Source organism: Pygoscelis adeliae, unplaced genomic scaffold (assembly GCF_000699105.1).
Source record: "Pygoscelis adeliae isolate BGI_AS28 unplaced genomic scaffold, ASM69910v1 Scaffold154, whole genome shotgun sequence".
In the NCBI taxonomy this organism is placed as follows: domain Eukaryota; kingdom Metazoa; phylum Chordata; class Aves; order Sphenisciformes; family Spheniscidae; genus Pygoscelis; species Pygoscelis adeliae.
Genome location: NW_008825113.1, coordinates 5,930,593 through 5,945,944, shown reverse-complemented (window position 1 = coordinate 5,945,944; position 15,352 = coordinate 5,930,593). Strand labels below are relative to the sequence as shown.

General features: G+C 45.2%; 1 protein-coding gene across 1 annotated transcript in view; it reads left to right on the top strand.

The window, feature by feature from the left end:
* LOC103920301 (cystathionine beta-synthase-like) overlaps positions 1 to 15,352 on the top strand; it is a 31,890-nt gene that overhangs the window by 9,676 nt on the left and 6,862 nt on the right. Inside the window, exons 3-15 of the mRNA XM_009328000.1 lie at positions 745 to 956; positions 1,556 to 1,662; positions 2,636 to 2,770; positions 5,364 to 5,443; positions 6,778 to 6,912; positions 7,462 to 7,531; positions 9,947 to 10,038; positions 10,911 to 11,036; positions 11,689 to 11,773; positions 11,974 to 12,079; positions 12,917 to 12,991; positions 13,711 to 13,845; positions 14,816 to 14,924. Coding sequence (XP_009326275.1) covers positions 745 to 956; positions 1,556 to 1,662; positions 2,636 to 2,770; positions 5,364 to 5,443; positions 6,778 to 6,912; positions 7,462 to 7,531; positions 9,947 to 10,038; positions 10,911 to 11,036; positions 11,689 to 11,773; positions 11,974 to 12,079; positions 12,917 to 12,991; positions 13,711 to 13,845; positions 14,816 to 14,924 — 1,467 coding nt within the window. The remainder of the gene's footprint in view (positions 1 to 744; positions 957 to 1,555; positions 1,663 to 2,635; positions 2,771 to 5,363; positions 5,444 to 6,777; positions 6,913 to 7,461; positions 7,532 to 9,946; positions 10,039 to 10,910; positions 11,037 to 11,688; positions 11,774 to 11,973; positions 12,080 to 12,916; positions 12,992 to 13,710; positions 13,846 to 14,815; positions 14,925 to 15,352) is intronic.

Below are 15,352 nucleotides of genomic sequence, written 5' to 3'. Positions count from 1 at the left end.
ACAAAGAGGAAGCTTCTAGCAGCTTCTCACAGAAGCCACCCCTGTAGCCCCCAGCTACAAAACCTTGCCACACAAACCCAATAAATGCATTCAGCGTTGCAGTGCAAGATTCTCATTTTGGTGATAAAAATTTGGCAAATCAAAATTATGCTGAAATGCTTTCCCAACTTCACAGTACTATGGAAACATCACCTGACCGTTAAAATACCCATTTGTTGTGACCTTTTTCATATAAGGGAAAAACAAGACTGGGACACGAGGATGGGATTTGTCTGAGACATACTATGCTCTCTCTCCTAATACCTGGGTCTTAGTGGCAGGATCTCTTGTAGTCAGTGGCAGAACTTCTTCTTGGGTGTTAAAAGCTACTTGTTGCCATTGCCCCTTTTGGCTTGTAGGCAATACTGCTCTGTTGAAAATTGCCACCAGGGTAGTTTCTGTTCAGGCTTCCCTCAGAAAAACTGCATGCTGAAACACTAGACTGGAAATAGATATGTTGGTGAAGGGACAGAGACAAGAATAAGGACTTACTAGTAACATGATTTTTAGCTATTGTAGGGGGGGCAATGATGTGAATGGGTGGTTTCCCATGCTGCAGAACTTGAATAACTTTGATAGTCTCAAAAGGTGCTCTGACCTTGTTACAGCAGGGCATACGAATCACTCTCTCTCGTTTGTTTGTTTGTTTGTTTTTCCCCCTCCTCTTTTTTCTCTCTTTTTTTTTTTCCTTCTCCGTCTCCCAAGGATGAAATGCCTACACTTCCTTCCCAGGAGAAGCCAGATATGAACTCATGCCCTCATGCACCTGGCAAATATTTTCTCCCTGGTGGGAGGGACAATGAGAACTGCAAGGCTAATGAGAAGGAAATGGATTGGATCCGCCCTGATACACCTAGCAAGTGCACGTGGAAGCTTGGGAAGCCCCCATCTGCCTCCCCCCATCGTCATACCACTCTGTAAGTATTATTTTTATTTCCTGATTTTTCAGTACAGCGCTAATCCAGGTCCCCTCAGAGCCATGCGGATTTACAAAAGATGACTGATTTAAATTAATGCTGTTTAGCATGTAGATATGCTGGTGCTTCTTAATTTCCGTGTGTAAGCAAAGCTAAGAACCCAGATTAAGCATACAAAGGGCCTTGCACCAAAGATGTGAAACTACATGGACTGGAACTAACTTATTTTAAGTAACCTGGCAAGCAGTTCCCTGGCTAGATGAAAGATTGCGTTGTTAATGCCTTTTGCTTGTAAAATAGCTGACTCTGAGCAGTGCTAAGCTACTTCATGCCAGGAGGAAGTGCAAAGCGCTTCATTCTTGCCTTAGCACTTGGCTTGATGTCTGATTAATCCTTGTTTTGGATCAAGGACTTGATGTTTTTTGAATTTGTATCCAATGGATATTCTTTTAAACTAAAATGCCTAAAATAACTAGCCTGGTAAAGGGGAGGGAGAAAGCTGGTTGAAATAAAAAGCATTGGAAATGCTGTGTTGCTTTTGTGCGACCCGCCTGTGGCCCCTTCTGTGAATACACTGACTTTGTTTGTGTGTGTACCAGGCCGGAGCCTCTGAAGATCCTGCCAAGCATCCTGAATAAAGTTGGCGATACACCCTTGGTGCGAATCAACAAGATTGGGAAGCAGTATGGGCTCAAGTGTGAACTCTGTGAGTACTGCTGCAGGCAAAAAATCAAAATAAGAAACACTGTTTCAGAAACTTGGGTAGTCCTGGTTAGTAGTGTCATGTAACCTGGGCATAGGAGGAGTGCAGGTACCCTGCAGAAAATGGTGAGAAAAATTCTGCTTTTTCTTTGGCAGATTTTCAAGTTTTTAGGATTTGGTCATCCAAAACATCTTTCAATTTGTACTTCATGAGGACATTTCCCGCAGCTTTCCATTTTTATAGAAAAAGTAGAACCATTTTCATAGAAAATAATTTTTTAATTTTAAAAAAGTTGTATTAAGTTTTTGACTGCTTCTCGTATTCAGAATATTCATCAGTGTGTATAAAACGCAGATCTGCAGTTACCACTAAAGATCATTGAAAATGATGGAAGGGATGAAACCATCAGTGAATGTTTTTTTTGTTTTTGTTTTGAACCCAACCATATTGGAGATATCTGGAGGCTCTGATCAGAGTCCCGAAAGGTGGTGCTTAACACCATTGAAGGGATTAATGCTGGGAGTACTGAAATGAAAGTGTAGGCTGAACAAGGGGAGAAACTTCCAGTTTGATCAGAAACTCTTTGGCTGAGAATGTAGCAGGGAAGAGGCAAGGCATGTGGGTAGAGTTCTCTTCCCCTGTGCTATTGCACTGGAAGAGCCCTGGGGCTTTTTATCCTAATGACTGGGCTGTAATAAAGAGGAAAGATGAAAGGAGAGGTCATATTTTGAGGAGACTGACAGAGTGTGGGTTCCCGGCTTCTGTGACCAGCATCAAGTACCAAACTTGCTTTGTTGTTGTGACCCGTAACAATGGAGATGCTGTCAACTGAATCCCCGTCTCTGGTGTTGTAAAGTAGGGAGGTCAATTGGGCAGACGTGTTAACAGAGTTGCTCTTGCAGATATGTTAGGGATCACCAACCTGTTTAGCAAACGACTGCTGTTTAATAACTCTGCTTGGTTTCTTTGTTTCCAGTGGCAAAATGTGAGTTCTTCAATGCTGGGGGCAGTGTGAAGGATCGCATCAGCCTGAGGATGGTAGAGGATGCTGAAAAAGCTGGGATCTTGAAGCCTGGGGACACTATCATAGAGCCAACCTCTGGAAACACAGGTAGGGGATGGAGAGACCCTAGCAAAGCGTGGGGGGAAAGTGCTGTGGTGGTTTTCCTGGAAGAGACAGACTTGAGATTGGAGCACGGAGGCTGCCTGTGCAAGGAAGAAAGGGGATCCCTTCCTGCCTGCATGGTGTAGGGAGCAGTGCCTCTTCCATCTCGCACAAGGAACAATTCTGCAGTGTCCTGTGCTGACCGGAACAGCTGGGAAGGAGGTCTGCTAAATTTTCAGGGCTCTTTGCTTTAAAAGAAAAAAAGCGTTAGGCCAGATTCACCAGGGTCTTTGGGTCCCGTTCGGGAATTAAAGCCTGACTGAAATTATTGGAAAAAAAGCACCAGAAGACTGGTGTGAATCTGGATCTTCCTGTTCTATTTGTGAAGTCCCATGGTCCCACTCTCAGGTGAGGTGGGCCTGGTTTGAGAAACAGCCTTTCCCATGTTGGTGCAGTTGTGATGGGAGATGAGCTGCATCCCCACAGCACTGCCCCCTGACATAGCCCTTGCACACCTACGTTTTCAACAGATTCCTCTTGGGTCAGCGTCTCCCCGTTGGAGGGCTGGAGGAGGGAAGAGTCCCACTAGTCAGGGGCCAGGGCAGAGCATCTGATGATCTGAGCAGACTGGACTTAACTCTGGGCTCCTGCATCAAAGCTGTTGTACTTCTGTTAAGCTGTTCCACTGGTGGGGAGTAAACATACCCGGAATACTCTCCCTTGAGCTAGTTAAATGTAAAATATACTGCCTCCTCTGAGGAGGTTCCTGAGTGGAGCTACAAGCTACTCTTCTGCCTGATGTGTTCTGGAGAGGTGTCCTGTCCTCAAACTTTCCTGGTATCCACTGTTGCCTTCTGATAGACACGGGCCAGGCAGATCTTTCTTTTGTTCTTTTGATCCAGTCCAGCCTTGTTAACGGAGGGACTGGAATGATGAGCTGATCTGTGACCAGTTCCCCTCTGCTTTCAGCAGAAAAATCTGTTGCTGTTTGCTCAGCAGCTGCTCTGCGGGGGGTGCAGTGCAACTGAAGCCCTTGTGACTGTGGCTATACCTCTTGCCTAAACAATGGCATGTAGTGGAAAATATCCATATATATATTGCATTCCTCCAGTATCTGAGGTTATGCTATGACATCCTGCTTTCTGGGTCAGTACCTGATAAATGGTTCTCCTTGCCACAGAATCCAAAAGATAGAAAGGAGGCAGAACTGAAGGAGATATAGGACAATTACTTCAGAAAGCTGTCTCTTTGCATGTAAAAGCAAAGACCAGGGCAGACAGTAACCTGAGAGAATTGGCTTTTGCTCTAGGCTACTGCTCAGAGCTACTGAGTATGTTAAACGTGAGAGCTAATGTGTTATATTTTTGTCCTCTCTGCATCCCACTTCTCCCTCAGCCAAAGTCCTGTTTTGATGTTTGCTGCATTTCCAGGTCAGTAGCAGAAAGTACAAAGTGTTAGAGTTCAGGTCTCAAAATGCTTTCTTCATCACAGACCATAAGGGAGAGTGCTGGATGGCTTCTCTTCAGTCTTTGGCCTTAGTGAGGCCTTTGCTGTCTTATTTTTTGATTTGGGCATCCATATTTATCTATGATATACTGGGAAAATTTTTTGTTGTTTCCCCCTCCCAAATATTTAAACACTACTTGAATTACTTGAGGTGTAAGTTATGCTTCTCTTACAGAAACAGTTAAAGATTTTTTTTTTTCACCCCTACGTAATCCAGCACCATGTAGAAGCAGAGCCAGCTTTGAACAAGAAAGTCTCTGTGTAGGGTAAACTGTTTGTGAGGCATTGTCATGGGCATGTGTTGGTACTGTGCCCGCTACCCAAAACAGCGGGAGAGGTGCCATGTACCCTGACCTCAGACACATATCAACTAACTTGATCTGTCTAGCTTATCCATCAGAGAGAGGATTTGATAACAGGTGTAAGCTTCTATTCTATGGGGAAGGCACTTCTGAGCTTAGCTCCTCAGGTGGGCAGACAATGGCAAGCTGGAAGGCAGAAATCAGGCTGGGGGTGCAGATTTTTAAAGTAGAAATGAGGTGTCTGTCTCTAACAGTCAAGGGTACTTCACTGTCGTAGCAAGTTGACGTACTGCATTAGAACCTCAATCACAAACAGCATTTAATCATGCCTTTTTAGAAAGGACTTAGTTTTGGCACATTGCAAACCAGGGATTTAATGCAGAAGTGAGTCAATAGAGGCTCTAACGCTCTTCTGACAGTATCAGAATCATTGCTCTAGTTTTCTTTAGCTTAAAGCTCATTCCTTTCCCAAATTACTTCTGTAAAAATGAAGTGGGTGAGACAGGAGGAAGGTGATGTGCATGTGGCAAAGCTAGCAGTTTGCACATGTCAAGTTTTCCCACCCGTGGCTAAACTTTCTGTTGGTTGTGATCCTCAAAGAACTAGCAGCATCTGTAAATCCAGATCTCTCCAGTAGTCAGAAACGTTCCCTTTGCCACCCCTCTAGAGACACTGTACTCAAGCCTGTGGTGAAAATCTGATTAAAGCCAGGGCATGCCAAAGCTAGCATTGTGGGTTTTGTTCTTTGTTGCTCCTCACTGTATGCTCTACGTGTCTTTGCTTGCTTCCAGGAATTGGCCTGGCCTTGGCTGCAGCAGTGAAGGGTTACCGCTGTATCATTGTGATGCCAGAGAAAATGAGTATGGAGAAGGTCAGATCTGCTTTTATTTTCAAGACTTAAAAAACAAGCGTGTTTGCACTTGCAGAGTTCCTGGTGCAGATGAGTGCTGTGGCTTTACCAACGAAGGTGTAGGCTCTTGGCCTCCAAGTCATTGGCCATGCAGAGCTCTGCTGAGGGCCTATTGCTGGTGCCAAGAGAAATCCAGGCTGGTTAGCCATGGACAGAAATGTGTTTAAGACCTGTTCCCACAGCATTGGCACTTGGAAAACTGTCATAACTGTGTTAAATACAAATGTCAAGGGAACTTGAGATTTACCTAGCACATTGAAGTAACTACATGCCCCTGGGTTAGCTGTCGCTCACTGCGCAAAGGAGGACAAAGTAAGGCAATGCTGAAGCTTTGAATATTCTGTTCTGCCCTGGGCTGAGCAAGGCCATGAGGGAGCCTGCTGAGCTCCTCAGGTTACACTGGGGGGTACTGGCAAGCATCTGAGTTGTGTCACCACAGCAACAAAGGGGAAGGAAAAGCCACCTGGGTAATGTCCACTTACCTTCACTGTGGAAAGCACAAAACATCCAGCCCTAGAGCAAGCCCTGTCCTGCACTCCACTGGGGTGGTGCTGCACCTGCAGCCAAAAGAAGAGAAGACATCCCCTGTGTTTCACAGTTGAGGCAACAAATCACTGTCAGTAAAGCCTCTTACCTCAGTTCAGACACTTCCAGTGTTCCAACTGAAAGGCAGCGGCACAGATGAGAACAGTGTCCCCTGAAGGCCTATACCCATTACTTGCTCTTACCTGCTCTGGAGGGAGAGGTGCCGCATGGCCATTGCTGTGTGCCACACAGCACCAAATGCCTCCCCTCTGAAGAGAGGCCTTGCCTTAGCTCAGTGTCATAAACTTTCTTGCCCTCATTGCACTTGAGTGGTGCAGAGGGCCCTGGAGGATCTCCTTTGCTGCCTGTGTCCAAAGGAGGTAAATACACATAATTTGCACTTAAACATAAAATACTGGTCTATAGCACTGATGCAGTGCAGAGCATATGTGACTGGCATGAGAGGAGATGGCATTTTGCCTGAATGAGGCTTCTCAATATGCAGTAATAGTCCCTACAGGCCTGAAGGCCTAGAATAGAAACAGGAATTTGATGTCTATCTCCCAAGTAAAGATTAGTTGAGACCAAAATACATTAAGGATTTGGACCCATGGCTCAGTGATGCTGTGAGGCTGGGGTGTAGGAGAACTGCTAAGGAGGCTATTGCAGACCAGGTAAAAGGAAGGATGTTTTCTTTCCCCTGCATCTCAGTGAAGTCTCTGTGCTGGGAGAGCAGCTTTGGGTTTTGTGACTACCTTTCTTTACTACAGGTGGATGTCCTGAGAGCTCTGGGTGCTGAGATTGTGAGGACACCAACTACTGCCAGATTTGATTCTCCTGAATCTCACGTGGGAGTAGCATGGAGACTGAAAAACGAAATCCCCAATGCACATATACTAGACCAGGTAAGAGTCAAAGCATCAGAAGTGCAGGTGTAGCGTGGGAGGAGGTATAGCAGCCTTGTTCCTTAGTGTCCTTGGTTGACTGTTCAACAGCGTAGGTGTGTGGAGGAAAAGATGTCTCAGGTCTGGAGCTGTAGCTGAGCCATCACCATGCTGTAGGGTAGCAAGCTTTTGTAGTCACTAGAGGGCAGCAATGAGCCTATGTTCGCAGAAACTGCAAAACATGGGTGGCTTTCCACTGAATTGGCAGCCCTGTGGGGAAGAATAGGTACAGGGGTCACGTTCTTAAAAAAATTGTCCCACAGACAGGACAGATCTTGGCATTGGAGGGTGCTGGCACTTTAGAACTACTCTTAAATTAGGTCACTTAGGAAGGTTGTACCTCCCCTTGGGCATTCTGGCTAGGTCCAGATAACAAGGAAACAGCCTGGAAAGAGTATATGTAGCTGTTGTGGGGCTTGGAAGATGTTTGTCATGTTCTTGAAATGCCTCACAATGTGAATTTTATTGTCTTTCTAGTCTACTTAATGGCTCTTCTGTCTTTCAATATAGTACCGTAATGCCAGCAACCCCCTGACGCACTATGACACCACAGCTGAAGAGATCCTGCAGCAGTGCGAAGGTATGTTTGCTCTGCTACTAACCCCCTCTTCAGTGAGTCCCTAGTATTCTCTTATTGTTAGGTACCTGGAGAATGGGACCTGCGGTTGTTGAGAAATGCATGGATTTTGACACAGCAAATCCCATACATATGCTGTGTGTCATTAGAGAATTACTTTATTTCAGTAGTGATAGTAATCAGTTTTTTTTTTCCCCATTAAAGAGGGGTGCTTTGGTTATTAGATTCCTCTGCTTGTGACCAGGTGGAGAAAGCAGTGATGCTTAAGTTATCTTAAAAAAAAAAAAAAAGAGGCGATAGCTAGAGTGGCATGAAAGAACAGCGTCGCTTTCTCTGATCACAAATACAGAATCATAGAATCACAGAATCATTTAGGTTGGAAAAGACCTTTAAGATCATTAAGTCCAACCATTAACCTAGCACTGCCAAGTCCACCACTAATCCATGTCCCTAAGCACCACATCTACATGTCTTTTAAATACCTCCAGGGATGGGGACTCAACCACTTCCCTGGGCAGCCTGTTCCAATGCTTGACAACCCTTTCAGTAAAGAAATTTTTCCTCATGTCCAATCTAAACCTTCCCTGGCACAACTTGAGGCTGTTTCCTCTCCTCCTATCGGTTGTTACTTGGGAGAAGAGACCGACACCCACCTCCTCGCTACAACCTCCTTTCAGGTAGTTGTAGAGAGCGATGAGGTCTCCCCTCAGCCTCCTTCTCTCCAGGCTAAACAACCCCAGTTCCCTCAGCCGCTCCTCATGAGACTTGTGCTCTAGACCCTTCACCAGCTTCATTGCCCTTCTCTGGACACGCTCCAGCACCTCAATGTCTTTCTTGTAGTGAGGGGCCCAAAACTGAACACAGTATTCGAGGTGCAGTCTCACCAGTGCCGAGTACAGGGGCATGACCACTTCCCTGCTCCTGCTGGTCACACGATTTCTGATACAGGCCAGGATGCCATTGGCCTTCTTGGCCACCTGGGCACACTGCCGGCTCATGTTCAGCCAGCTGTCAACCAGCACCCCCAGGTCCTTTTCTGCCGGGCAGCTTTCCAGCCACTCTTCCCCAAGCCTGTAGCGCTGCATGGGGTTGTTGTGACCCAAGTGCAGGACCTGGCACTTAGGTATTTTTACATTCTCAGACCAAATACTCCATTACACTGGATCTTTTTCACTTAGGAATCCTCAGGAGTACAAACTGCTCTGTGTTGCAGTTGTCACCAGTAAGACCTGTTTACTCTGCAGGGGTTGCTTTCAAGTTAGCTTTAGACAGCCAGGTTGGAGTACCAGAAATGATTGAGCTGTGGCAGCAGAGAGCTTTAGCTGGGCTAACCCACTGAGTGGAGCAATTGGTTTGTGAGCTAGTGGAGGCATTCAGTGTGATGCTGCAGCCTACCATGTAGGCATTTGCTCTAGGTGGTAAAAGGAAGTCTTTTAGGAGGCTACTGACCTGCTTTATAAAACAGTACAGTTTCTGATGGGACCCTCTAATAAGAAAATCGGCTATTACATTCCTTCTCATTAAGGTGAGTTGCATGTGAATGGTTCTCCCCACCCCCACCCCCCAAAAAAAAGTAACTCTAGCTGTTCAGAGGATTTGGCTTGTCTTTCTGTAGCAAACTTTCTTTAAGTTTGAGTTAAAATGAGTGTACTCTAGCAAACTGCCATCCCGCAAACTGCCATCCCACAAACTGAGAGTCTAGATGAGTTCCAGCTTTAGGCGTCTTGTTTGTGTTTCCTTTTCCTCATAGGCCAGTCACTGTTCAGTTATTACTGAGCTTATACCCCTGCTTGGCAGGGTGTTATTCTTTTGACTGGAAAGCATTTGTTTTTGTGCGTGAATTGATGTGTGTATTTTTTTATTAACAAAGCTATCATGTGGATGCACCATGGAAACTGTAGGGGGTGGCAGAAGAATGAACTATCATACCTGCACTCACTCTGAGTGCTCATGACCAAAATAGTATTTTTCACATGAAAATGAGAGGGTAGTTGTGTTAACAGTTCTCTCAATGGGTACCTGTCCCATGCTCTTGGCACTCATTCAGTAAATTAACAAATTAACTAATATAACGGGCTGCTCATTTTAAGTTAAAGAATGAATTATCTACATCAGCAAATACAGCTGACACCTGTAGTTTTCCTCTTACTGTATGGGCCACCTCCAGCTCTGTCCAAAGTACCACAAATTGGTGCCTTGCCAGGCTACTGGATGGAGACTTCAAAACCATTGCTGAAGTAAATGGGGATTGAGCAAGGTGGTCTCAAGGTAGGTCTCGTAACACAGCTCTTGGAAAGCAAAAAGCCTTACCTTACCCATTTTTGTTAAAGAAAGTCCATACTTAGGTTTAAGTGGGTTTTTAATCCATCATTCTGGGGGAGATTTCACAACTGCCTTCTATCCCTCACCTTTAAACAGGAAAAATAGACATGCTGGTGGCTGCGGCTGGCACAGGAGGTACTATCACTGGCATCTCTAGAAAGCTAAAGGAGAAGTGTCCAGGTTGCAAAGTAAGTGGCAAGCCTAAAGCATTTCTCTTTAGCGGGCTGGACCTCAAACTGCTCCACTTGGCACGTCCCATTCCTTGCAAGCCTTCCCTGGGTCTCTATGGGAAGCTCTTGGATGTTCTCAGTTAGACGGTAGTTCTGAGCAGCAAAGAAAGATTTTCAGACCGTCTGAAATCATCATGCTCTGGTCTCACTGGTGACCAGAGTTCAGGTTTGGCTCAGCAGATGAAACCTGGCTCTCAGATCCCTTCATGGGGTGTCTGAGAGACTTCCTTCTCTGGTGTGTACTGCAGCCTTCTGTTTCCTGTCTGACTGTACCTTCACTAACTTGTCTGGAGCTGCTGAGGTTTTACCAAGTGAAATTTTCTCTGCACACACCAACCTGTGTGTTTACCCGTGTGCTGTGTTAGATTTCCTCACAGGACTTGGTATCATGTTTCAATCATGAATATTTTCCTACAGAGGCAGGGAGCGGTGAGCAAAATAAAACTTAACCTGCTTACACTTGGCACAAAATGTATTTGCTGTAATGATGCCCGACATGTGAATGAGGACAACCTTGTCTTGGGGAAACCCTGTCTTCTGTTTAAACCAAACAAAACCCATGTAGAACAAGTGGTGCCCCTCACCTAGTGTCCACAGCCTGAGGAGACAGGATAGGTTGCCAAGGGGCCAGAAGCAGCAAAGCATTTTGTTCACAGGGGAGGTGAATGTTGCCAGGAAGAAATGAATAGGAGGCTAGGTTGCTGTTAGCTTGGCTGTATGTGTGGCCAGTGTGACACCAACAGCTGTAATGAGGTCAGCGCTCTTGAGTAAATAGCTGTGTTCTCAAAAGCAGTGTGTCATGGTAGCCAAAGTGGAAACTGCTTCTCCAGATTATAGGTGTTGATCCTGAAGGCTCCATCCTTGCTACACCAGAAGAACTAAACAAGACTGACAAGACAATGTATGAAGTGGAAGGAATCGGATATGATTTTGTCCCCACAGTGTTGGATAGATCTGTAAGTCATGCTTCTTGGTTTACTGCCCTTTGCCCTCTGTTGGGATGCAGAAGTGAGGTGAGAGGCGGAGGAAAAACTTGGGGAGGTATTTCTTGGAGCTGAAAAGGGAGGGCTAGCAGACAGAACTATTCCTGTTCTTTCCATCAATAAAAACAGTCCTCAGAAGGCTTCTCCACTGGCCACACTTACTTTACAATGGTAGGTGGAAATGCTGTGAGCAGATAACATTTTCCTAGAACACAATACTTCCTTTTTTTAATTAAAAAACCCCCAATCAACCAATCAAAAAAAAAAAAACCCAACAAAGCACCCCAACCCCACCCAGCCAAAAGTGGTATGACTATGTCCTGAGCAGAGCCTGTGTCCCTGGGAAGCCCTCCAAGAGGGGAGGAAACTGATGCTCTCTGTGGCTGTCTTACAACAGCCTGTTCTTATGGCGAGGTTTCAATAAGGAGCCTGTTGTGCTAATGTGATCGTCTTACCTTGGCAAAAAAACCCCACTTGGCATTTGGAGGATGGAAACCCAGGCGCATGGCTCAGTAGGGCAGCTGTTACCTCAAAGAGCATGGGTTGAATTCACACTAGCTGTGTTGCTCCCCTAGCCCTCCTTATTTAAATAGACCCTTGTTTCTGTCTTCCTGCGCCTTCCCAGGCAGTGGACCAGTGGTACAAGAGCAATGATGAGGAGTCGTTTGCTTTAGCACGTATGCTGATCCGAGAGGAAGGACTGCTGTGTGGTAAGAGCAGATGCGAATCCTTTGGGTTTCTCTGAATAATATGTGGGGGGCTGAAGCCTTGTGCAGGTCAGGGAGACCTCCTTCCACTTCAGAAGCTGCTTCCTCACCCTGGGCTCCTCTGTGGTCTCTCTTCCTCTCTTTCATTCTTTCTCATTTCACTTATGGTTTGACAGTTTTGCCTCTGATCTGCATTTTGGCAGGTGGCAGCTCAGGCAGTGCCATGTCTGTAGCTCTGAAGGCAGCCAAAGAGCTGAAGGAAGGTCAGCGCTGTGTTGTTATCCTCCCTGACTCTGTCAGGAACTACATGTAAGAACTTGCTTGTTTTCTCTCTGGGAAAAGGGTGAGGCAGTCCCTCAGACCTCCTCCTTACAGCAGTGGCGCGTTGAATACATATTTCTTATAGCACGCAGTTACTAAAGCAAGGAATGTGTTTGGGGCACAACTTCTGAGGTATTGAGAAAGGGTCTGACACGGAGTAGAAAGGAGCTTAGCCCTCTGAAAACGGAGCTCCTCCTTGTGTCTGACTTCAGTATATAACCATCACTGGTTAGCATCTTTCACAGGAAAAGACTTGCTTTCACTGTTTTATTTATTGAGGACCATTGGTATTATCCCATTCCTGGAAGGGTCCTTGTAAGGCTGTCTGCTCTCCCTGCCTCGGAACAGAACACAGCACTACTGTAGCAGCAGCCAGTGCTGGGGTGAGTTTACAGGTGGAAGTGTGAGGGCTTTGAGCTGCGCTGCGAAGTTTTTCTCCTACCGCATTGAAACATATCCCAAAACATGATGTTTTTAGCTGTGTTTCATGACTTCTGTTGCATCCAACACAATACTAGACGACTAGAAACTGCAGACAGACCTTGCATGAGTACAGGTTGGCACTTCTCCGTTCCAGGCTGTGTCTTCATTGTATTGCAAGGGACTGATATAGCTTTGTTTCCTACGGGATTCCTTTTTCTTCCTATAAGTATTTCTTCTCAATGTCCCTGGCTGGTAAGCTTGGATGGCAAATGGCAGTATCTTTTCAATTATGCTTAAGTTGTTAGTGGTAGTGAGCTGTGAACAGTTGCCTCTGTGTGCTATTAGGTTTGCTGTCAGATGTTCAGCCTGCTAATGAGCTTTTCACTTCCTGATGCTTTCCAGGTCCAAGTTCTTGAGTGACAAATGGATGATTCAGAAAGGGTTCATGAAAGAAGAAGACCTTGTCAAAAAACCTTGGTAAGCATGTCAGAACCATTTGGATTTTCATGAGTCTATTCAATTGACTTTATGGCAGTTGCTAATTTAAAGCTCATTTCAATTTGCACTACTTCCTTTGATTTCGTTAATCTTTCATGCTATTGTGTTGATGTATAATTGCAGCTATTAATCAAATCTGCTTAAATTAGTTGATTTCCTTCTTTGAGTTGCATGGCAGCAGAAGAAAACTTTGTACTTAATGGTTTTTAAATTTTTTTTAATTATGAAAAGGGTTGTATCTCAAATGAAAAAGTAGTATACAAAGAACCCTTCCAAGATCAGAGTTCTTGAGTGCAAAGCACTGCAAGTCTACATAGGTGGAGGGGGATCTTCCCTAAATTGCTACCTATAATGACTGTAAATATGGCTAGGTCTTTGAGTAGGAGCACAAAATTTTCTGTGTAAGATATAAATAATGAAGCTAGGGAGATTAGTAGTCTCCACTAACTAACTGTAATCCTAGAAAGTGCATGAAGGAGGAAAAGAGTTTTAGTCTTAGAGCCTTCTCACGCTTCAATGACTTCCTGATATTGGGGAGAAAACTTGAAAGGCTTGAAGCTTTACTGACTCTGGCTGAATCCTGACTCTTCCTTGCAGCCTTTTGTCATTCCTGTAGTGCTGAAGGCCACTGTACATGAACAACTGGTTCTGTTCTCTCCTTAAGACTTGCATGGGTTTGGGTTTTATTTCATCCTCAGGTGGTGGAACATCAGTGTTCAGGAATTAAGCCTCTCTGCTCCCCTGACTGTGCTCCCAACTGTTACCTGCGCAAAGACTGTTGAAATTCTCCGGGAGAAGGGATTTGACCAGGTACCAGTTGTTGACGAATCTGGGTATGTCCACATATATCACTATTCATCCATATGTATCCCTTTCCTCACCAGGTCCCAAGGGATGTCTTTAAATGCTTACTATATCCTCTCGCTCATCTTTCTTCAGTTATAGTAACACAGTTCAGAAATGCTACCTTAAACACACCAATGCTGGACTTAATATGTTGTCATGCCAGGACTGTCCTGCCCTTCGCATAATAAGCTTCTAATGATTATTATGATATACTTACTCAGTGTAGATCTCTGTGTCTCTGCAGGATAATTTCATTGTTTTTCATCATAGCTGTTTAAGTTAAACAAAGCAAAAATTCGTATTTAAAACAACCAACCCCAAACCTACCCATCTCCACCACAGTTTTCACCCAGTTTCTTCAGAACACTGCATTATAGTGCAATGTTGTAGTGAACCCTATAAACCAGGGTGTCCCCAGGAAGCTGGATTGCCTTATTACCCTGTAGGTCTCCTGTGGGAGAGGCTGAATAACGAAGAGTTGCTCAGTTAGTCTCCAGTTACAGTGCTACCTCAAGGGATTAATTGTTGCAGTCCTTGCAACATCCTTGCAGGGAGAAGGGGAATGAGGGAATTGAGGTGAGCATGTCTCTGGTCCTGTCACACCTTTCAAAAGGACAGATGAGGGCATAAAACAACGAAGTTATGCTTTTCAAAAGCTCACAGATTGCAAGAAGCTCTCCAGTTGCAAGGACTAGAGATACAAAGAGCCTGATGCTCTGACGGGCCAGGCACCCACAGCACCTGCTGACTTCTCTGTGAGTCTCCAGAACTTCTGAGAGCTGGACTCTGTCTCCTGCAGAGACACAGAATCCAAGTATACCATCAATAATGTTGCTTTATACCATGAAGCAGTTGAACTGACGTCTCTGGGCTGGCTAGGAGTGGATGCTTTTATCTACAGAAACACCTGAGGCTTTTGTGTTGTTTAGGCCTATCTTCTCTCTCTCCTTCCCCCAGGGTAATTTTGGGCATGGTTACCCTAGGTAACATGCTTTCTTCACTGCTTGCTGGAAAAGTTCAGCCTTCTGACGAAGTCAGCAAAGTAATCTACAAGCAGTTTAAACAGGTAAGCAGGTATATTCTACAACTCCTAGTTCTCTGGTTTATATTATTACTGTAGGTGTCCTAACACTACGATGGCATCAGGTTGGGTAAGGTTTACCTGGGACCATACAGAGCAGCTATTATTGAGCACAGACGTGCTCTAAACTCTGTCCTAGGTCACTCAATAGCTCCCAGGTTTGCCTTTTGTATCAGATGCCTTGCTGAAACAGGGGGATGGCTGCTGAAAGCTGATGTTAGAGTCATAGAATCATTAAGGTTGGAAAAGACCTCTAAGATCATCGAGTCCAACCGTCAACCCAACAACACCATGTCCACTAAACCATGTCCCTAAGCACCACATCTACAAGTCTTTTAAATACCTCCAGGGATGGGGACTCAACCACTTCCCTGGGCAGCCTGTTCCAATGTTTAACCACTCTTTCAGTAAAG